The sequence below is a fragment of the Limulus polyphemus genome, unplaced genomic scaffold (genome assembly GCF_000517525.1).
Source record: "Limulus polyphemus unplaced genomic scaffold, Limulus_polyphemus-2.1.2 Scaffold69, whole genome shotgun sequence".
NCBI classification, from domain to species: Eukaryota; Metazoa; Arthropoda; class Merostomata; order Xiphosura; family Limulidae; genus Limulus; species Limulus polyphemus.
The window spans coordinates 1,316,624-1,325,417 of record NW_013665679.1 but is presented as its reverse complement, the minus strand read 5'-3'; the positions used below and the strand labels follow the sequence as shown (position 1 = coordinate 1,325,417).

The window sequence follows — 8,794 nt, the reverse complement described above, 5'->3', positions numbered from 1 at the left end:
CCTACCCTCGTGTGCCTTCGTCCTCCCACCACGTACTATATATATATATATATATATATATACATACACACATCGATTACGATAAATTTGAATTTTAAAATAAAACGCAAAACTATCAACACTTACATATCTATTAAAAGACTGTTGTATCCCCCTTATTCGACACGTCTGAGCACCCAAATTTAGTCATGTGACATTCTTCCTTCACTATACCTCCAACACAATGGAGCTCGACAGGCACGGCCGTGATTGACAGCGATCTCTCAGGTTATACTATAATAGAGCCCACTAGTATAAACTTAGAACATCAGTCACATCTACTAAGTAATTATAGTTATTTACTGTTATGAATATTAAAACAAAAATATTCCACTCGCTCTTCAAAGTATCTACATGTTTATGGTGGTTGTACTTTCAAAATATTAGTACGATGGTGTGCACATTATAAATTATTGTTACCGTTTTCAACATGTTAATTGGCCAGGCTTTCTTAAGTGTCCAATTTGATGTCGCCAGTGTTCTGGGGCAAATTTCTCTGAGTACATAACTTATACAAGCATATAATAATTTCTAAATGATGGACGATGGACAGAGCTTTCCAAACATATATAATATGTTGAGTTTGTGTTAAGTTTTTCCAGAAACCAAGGAAATAAACAATGGTGGGGTGTTAAAAGCAGCAGGTCGTAAGCAGAAAAATGTAATTTCAAAGCAATAATACAAACACAAAAATTGTAAGGATAACTCAAGCCTTTATTGTGATTAGTTAGTAAACATTTATGTTTTGAAAATTTGTTATTAGCTGATACTCCCATTACCTTTTCACATAGAAAAGTATCCAAAATAACATGTCGCCGTAATCATGTGTTCTCCTTTACGGTTGTTTATTTTCAATACACTAATTACAAATTTTTGAGTGAATAAAAAGATTAGATTTGATCACACCCCATATTCAGGGTATCAAGAGATATTTTGGGTATGTCCATTTGGAGCTTGTAATAAAATTAGTTTTTTAAGCATATTGTAGATACTCAAATTATGTTATATCGTTATACACAACAGCCAACACATTTGTTGTTATCAATAACTGAAAGGATAAGAGTAAATTGCATTATTCAATAAAAATCACTGAACATGAAATTGCATGTACTCCCTTCCTTACGTGATCTCCTTTTCTTCAGTTTTTCTTCAGAGGAGAATATATATAGAAGTGCATAATGCTTTTCCCGCCATATTTAGTTTCCACTGGTGTGTATCTCTTTAACTGTATAACTAACATTCACATGGTGTGAGTTTTAGGTTTATATGACTGATAAATTACAAAGCTAAATCTGTGAGCGATAATTAGGGGTCTATTTATAAAAGCAGATAATTGGGGACATGGTCAGATGCATGTAAAGGAGATCACCATATTAATTCAACCCCTTATATATGCTTTGTATTTCTTAGTATAATGTCACATTATAATAAAAGCTTACTTTTATGATCTGTGGAAGTAATCTAATACAAAATAACTATTCATATTGGCCTGCTATATCTGGATTTACTGTACAAATGTAAAGCAGATCACATTACTTTCTACACCTGTCTTTGCTAATATAGAGGTTGTATGTACTTCCGTGATGGGTTTCATATTTGTATTTTTAGAATGGATGGTAAACAAAGTCAGCAGTTGAAATATTATCACAGAAAAAAGGCAGCAGAAGGGAAAAACTTCTTACAATTTGTTTGCTGTTTTGCCCTTTTTATTCTAGGTACAATATAATCTGGTAAAGGAGAAGACATGTGAAAAACAGTAGTCATCTTCATCAAGGTGGGAAAATATGTAGCCTGAGTGTTAGATTTTTGGCACAACGTTTTTCAGTAGTAATATTTTCAAGAACTGTATATCTCATACTTATTTTATCAACATTTTGCAGTTGAAAAATGGACACTTAAAAAAGCCTGGCCCTAATAAACCTATGAAGCCTTGCCACATTGTTTTTTTTTTTGCTTTTTTTTTCACTCAATGCACATTTAAAGTGGATATAATTCACAACCTAACTTTAACAGGATGTGGTTGAATTTATTTCCCATTATAAACGTGTAATCCAGTATCAATACCAATATAATTTATGTTTTATTTTGTCAATTGGTGTACAAAAACTTATCCAAGCCCAAGATTACATTTCTCAGGGAGAATGGGTGGTGATGAGGGCCGAAAACTCAAGCCCACAGTTACTCTCCGCTCTTTACCGAACAATGGGTCATATGTATTTTGCAAGGAATCTAATCTCATCTGCTCAATATGCTTTTGCAGAGCACGTAAGTGAAAAATATAATATGAAAATTAAGACAAATAAATAATATGTGATTTACTTTTCTGTTCACTTTCCTATTATCTTCATAAATAAGATTAAATTCAAATGTTATTATAATAAGTATGTGATACATTTTGTACTGACTTGTAAGACAACAAATACATTGTTTTTACAAATCTGATAAATCAGGTGATGATTTTTTTTTACTACAGAATATCAATTCATTTTCTTTATTATTTTACTTGTTGATATAGGTGTTTAATGAGAAGTTAATTCATAAAATCTAACTAAAATGTATGTGCCTGTCTGGCAACAAAATGACATCACTTATATTTGTTGCTCATTGGTATAGTGTAAAATATTTTTCACTTTTCTCATGCATTGAAATAATATTGTAGATTTAAAGAACGTTGACCATCACTGCTAGTTTAATCTTTATGATACTTAACTGGTTCTTGCCTGATAATCAACTTCTTTATCAGTAATATTTGCTGTATCTATACAGTGCTTCTACTTGATATAGTTTCCATTTTATAAATATATTTTTGCTTCACCTGTATGTGATTTTATTATTTTTTCCTTGAAATTCCCCGATGTCACTCCCTTACTTTGTGTTAAAAAACAAACTCTCTTTAAGTTGGACTAAAAAACCATTTATCAGCTATTTTCTGTCAAACGTAGTAACATAATATATCATGAGAGTTCTGGTCCACCCATCCACTGAGACTTGCATGCAACCCATTAGTAGGTCTCAGTGGCCTAAGATAGAAACATTGTATATCTGAGAACCAGCCCTGGCACCCCTTCCTCCAGTAACACAGAAATGTATATAGCCTCTCCAACCCTGGTCTATACCGTTGGTAGCCATGGAGAACGCCCGAGGACAACCCACTCTCCTCAGCGCCTCTCTGGCTTTCCTATGGTAATTCTTATCATAGAGATTTAAGTAGGTCTCAGAGTGTTCCTAGAGGAACACAGTATCAAAGTTAAACAACATCAATTAACAAGAGCATATGTGCATGAACACTAGCACTTGGGTAGTGTGAGTGTTAACTTCAATTGCACTGACGTAACCTGCGACGGGAACACCCTCACAGTCACCCATATGGAGCTTGTATACCAAATGTGAAATTGGTGCTTATAACTAGTGGCCATGAACATGCCTCTCAATGAATAAACCTCAATCCACATGTACATGAAATTAAGTACTGTGCTCTGTACACAAAAAGTATTGGAAATGCATTCCAAAATAAAGCATCAACTGTGGTTGGTGGTGTTTTACTTTTGAAACTTTGTTTACAGGCATTCCTACATGAAGGGCAGCCCAACACACAGTACACATAGCTTAGCTGGACTCTTGCTAGTACATAGGCACAATGTTGTTTGTGACAAACGTGCCTTGTAGCTGCTTTCTTGGCTGACGTTTCTCTGAAAAGGAAAGCTCCAGTTGCCCAACAGTTTAGCAATTTCACGAAATTTCTTGCATAGGAATAATGGAAGATAGTAGGTGTCCCGAAACAGCTGTAGTAATGGAATGGTTGTATCCCTTTCTGAGGTACCTAATAACGATATACACATTTGAGGTCAATGGCACTGTATAGAGGGTACAGGTGTTGAGATCTACAGTGTTTCTTTGCCAGGCCACTGGAATCTGTTGGGAAGGGGACAGTCTCAGGAGGTTGGTGGTCCAGAATCTCCCATTGTATATACTTCTGATGTGTTACCTTTCCAACACCTATGATAGTGCAACGAAATATCATCTGAAAACAACTTGCAACAGATAAATATATAAAACAAAACAATTTGGATAAACATTGAACATTCTTTTAGAAATGCAAGCCAGGTGATACAGCAGGTTGTATTTTGACAAGCTACTTTTTGGGAAAATTCTTTGTATGATTCTTATAAATATTTTTTTTATTACATTTAACTGTACAAATATATAATTATATATAGTGGTATATAATATTTTGTAGATATACCAATGTACAAAATCCAATGAAGATAAGATGACTATTCATTGTGCCACAGGCTGTTTCCATTTGGGTTTAGTCTTACAGAAACTTGATAACATAGATGGACAGTTAGCTCTTTTTCAAAAAGTAAGTATCTTACTAAAGTTGTTTATGTAGTATTCAAGAAGTAAGATTTAAGTTAATGAATGCTATAAACTTGTTCATACAGCCACCATGAAGAAAGTAATTTATTTTGATTGCAGATGCTTGGTGTTTATTGAATTTGGGGTTTGCGATATAGAACTGTTGTAAGCTTCATGAAATCACATGCAACATGAAGTTAAATGCAAGCCCAAAGAAATTTTACTAGCTGTGATTGATTTCGTAATCCAAATGAACAGGAATAGGTGAGAAAACAACTGAGACAAATGCTGTTAATAATCGGTGAATAAACACAATACATTGTATACTGAGTGCTAGTACTACAGTTTGTAACAGTAACAAGAAAATGGGACAGAACAGCAAAGTCTGAAAGCATTAATTGTAGTTTAGTGAAGATAAAAAGACGAACATAATCCAAGAAAAACAAAGAATTTCCTTGCACTATGCAGAACTGCATGCATATATACACATACTCATGCACATGCACATGTGTACATTTATCTTTTCACTTCATACATATACATATATATATATATATATATATATACACACATTCACATAAATTTTTGTCACCATAAATTTTGGTATTTTATTTTTAAACTCTAGAGTACTAGTTATCATTTAAACTTCAGAAACATGACAATACACATAATCCTTCTTACATATTCTTACAATCAAAGTTTCTTCAACAACTTAAATATTTTAGTTTGTCAATTTTATTATTTTTACATCATCACAATTTTGAAATAATAATGATTTGAAACTAACTCATATGCTTCTTTAGGTGTGTCATATTGATGTTCATTTCAAATGTTCTCTGTTTGATAAACCTTTGTGTTATCAATCCTTTTGTTCCAACTGAGGAAAAGAAAAAGTTCCCCACTGGAAATGATATGAACCTTGAAAAATTTATGTTTATTAGTACCATTCGTTGTGGTACAAGCCCCCCCCCCCAAGTTTCATTTAAAAGTTATGGATCGTGAAACTGTTTTTTTATCTTATCACTGTTTAGTGATATGAATGTCTTTGGTCTTTTGTCACGAGAAGATGTCCTAATTTTAGTAGCTGTTCATTTTTGTTGTGTGAAAACAAAACAGCAATAGGAACTTCACAAATAAACTGTTCTAATCATCAAAGCCTGTGTTGTTATTTTAAACAGTTGTGTACTGTCTTATTATTTTACATGTCTGTTTGACTTATTTCTTCTGTACAACTTATTCTATCATTCTTGCAGTTTTGTTTGTTTGTTGTTAAGCACAAAGCTGCACAATTATGATTGAATCCTGAACTTTAGCATTATAAACTCTCAAGCTTACTTCTGAGTCTACAGTTGTTGCATTATTTTTCACTTTTCTGTTAGTGAACACTTTTATCAACAAATATTATATACATAAAAATAAAAACAAAATTTTCCAATATCCAGATCTTTACTTTACTGATGAACTTTAGATATATCATTGTTGCAGGTTTACATAAGACTAATAAGTTGGTATCCAGGTATCATTAGATATAACTGATATGAATTAGAAAATGCTTTGCAATTGTCTTAATACAGTTTTTACTTATTTCAAACTGTGCAATTTTGGGAATAGTATTGTTGCGTCAGCGAGATCACCTGACTATTCTCACGCCCTCTGCTTTCTAGAACTATCCTGTACTTTGGCGAATGCTCTAGCATTTACTAGATATAGGGTAGTCTAGTATATAAAAGAGGGTGACAACGTGACAGAATTAATGTGTGTGTGTGTGTAGATAGTGAGTAATTGAACTGCAGTCAGAAGTATTGTTGACGTTCGTTGATATAGCGTTTGTTATAGAGCGACTGTTGAAAATAAGTGTATCGTAAAGTTGTATTTGGAAAGAATAAACCAGTTTTATTAAGTAAGGACTTGTGTCGCTAAAGTTTCGTCGGAACGAAGTTACGGAAAGTTAATTAACAAACGGAGACGTAACAGTATATTAAAACGAATTTGTGTTTAAAACGAAGACGGTGTGTATCAATCTTGTTGGCAAATAACGTAAATTGACTAAAATATCGGCATATATTTAAATACTAAATCCAGAGTACAATTTAACTACTAAATTTAAATTATCAGTTAACTCGGCTTTGGACTATTCGAAATTCTAATACGAAACACTTCCCAGTTACAATGTTTAAACCACGTGTCACTTTAATACCTGAGACCTCGATCTCCCGTATAATTAACCATACAGTTCAATTAGAAACCGAATTTTCAAACCTCTGTTTCTTCAGATTCAAATTACTATTGTATTAAAAATGCTAACCCTTCAACAGTATTTTTTAGCGTAACAAAGCTCTAAGCCTATTTTATCAACCCCCGACGGATCGAGCACCTAAGTCATTCTAAGTCACAACTAATTCACGTGCCTATCGTGATTCCACGAGAACAACGACTTAGGGTTAACAAAATTGGAATCGGAGTATTGCAACAGTTAAGGTTAAAATAAAAAACTTTCTCTTGGTAAAATGTGATAAAGTAACCACAAAAATGTATAAGTAAATCTTGGGTGAAAGACAGATAATTAGTTCTAGAGAAGAGAGTTCAACAAGCACACTAATACAGAAACTAAAACCAACGTTTAATTAGAGCCCAATCCTAAGTGAGGAACTACTAAGACTTGATAGTTCCTTGTATATAAACACTTTCTGTACCAATTACTACGTAGCAGACGAGCAACTAATTATACTGGCGTATATTATCAGTACACATTAGGGTTAGTATATTTTGTCCATATGTAAAGGACATAATTCTGAAGTTGTTGCCGGTTATTACCTAGCTGGTCTTAATTCACAGCAATCAGGCTCACGCACAAAATGAGCAACTGGAGATAGATAATTAGGGTAATATAGCGGCTGAATGACGTCATAGTAAGTCTTTAGGGAGGGAGGGTGTAGTGCTAATTGTGGTGTTGTGATACTTTTATCACATTATCTACTGTCAAGTGTCAACTCGACGTTATGACATACTCCGTGTTGGGGGTTGGAGGGAGGTTTGAGATGAAGAGGCATTATTCTACATTTGCCTATATTTACTTAAATAAAAATTCCTATATTTACACCCAAAATAAGTTTACTTGGTTATTAAATAAATTATCATTTATCAGTCTTAATTGTGTTGAGATAGAACTAAGGAATCCTTCGACACAGGTATTCATGTTTGTCACATCCCACGTCACGTTAGTTGTCCTCGGTTATTAAAACAAGTTATGACTAGACCTTACGGCTAAATATTGGAAACAAACAGGCTTAAAGATTGTTATAAGAACTAGTTGACTACGTTTAAACTATAACGTTTTAAAATATTATAGCATCTTTTGTCTCGCATCGTCCAGCCAACAGATGTGTTTTGGTATTTAAAGAAAGGCTTATTTAGCAGTAATTTGTAGGAGACAAAAGATCTGAAATGCTATTTTTTTTACTCTGAATTAGAGTAGCAATTGACAAGAGGTTTTGTTTTGATTGCTTGAAAGCAAAGCCACATTGGGCTATCTGCTGCGTCCACCTCGCAGGAATCGCACCCCGGATTCTACCGTTGTAAGTCTCACCGGGGGACCAAATCAATAGGAAAGTGGATAAAACACACCCTTGTTTAATTTTGTGTTCTTCTGTTAGCATACTTTGTCCAAAGGACATGTTAGATAAACCACATCTGTGTTTGATTTTTTTTGTATATTTCGTCCAAAGGACATGTTTGATAAAACACCTCTGTGTTTGATTTTGTGTTGCTTTTGTTAGTCCAAAAGACATCTTTAATAAAACACCTCTGTGTTTGATTTTGTGTTGTTATTGTTCGTCCGAAGGACATGCTTGTTTCTTATTAGAATTTAAACGAACTCTATTCATCTGATGCTGTTGCCATGGCATCTTGAGTAAGTGCTCCTTTAACCCAGTTTATAAAGATTTTCAATATCTACGTTATTCACAAGCCCGATATTAAATCACGCTATTCCAAGTTATCTGAATTTGATGACTCATGTACTGAATCTTGTATTAGGTTTAAATTTTCCATGATTTACCTTTCTTGGGGCGTATGGATGTCACAATTCACTAAGGTAAGAACTTGTTTAATAACTTAATGGAGTTTGTGTCTAGTACATATAGTGTTGTGAGTATTAATAATTTAATGGAGTTTGTGTCTAGTACATACAGTGTTGTGATTATTAATAATTTAATGGAGTTTGTGTCTAGTACATACAGTGTTGTGAGTATTAATAATTTAATGGAGTTTGGGTCTAGTACATACAGTGTTGTGAGTATTAATAATTTAATGGAGTTTGTGTCTAGTACATATAGTATCGTGATTATTAATAATTTAATGGAGTTTGTGTCTAGTACATACAGTGTTGTGAGTATTA

The 8,794-nt window shown here is 33.4% G+C and overlaps 1 protein-coding gene across 1 annotated transcript in view; it reads left to right on the top strand.

The window, feature by feature from the left end:
• Positions 1-8,794, top strand: part of LOC111087420 (zinc finger MYND domain-containing protein 12-like) — a 23,031-nt gene that overhangs the window by 3,279 nt on the left and 10,958 nt on the right. Inside the window, exons 2-3 of the mRNA XM_022394004.1 lie at positions 2,127-2,304; positions 4,277-4,402. Coding sequence (XP_022249712.1) covers positions 2,127-2,304; positions 4,277-4,402 — 304 coding nt within the window. The remainder of the gene's footprint in view (positions 1-2,126; positions 2,305-4,276; positions 4,403-8,794) is intronic.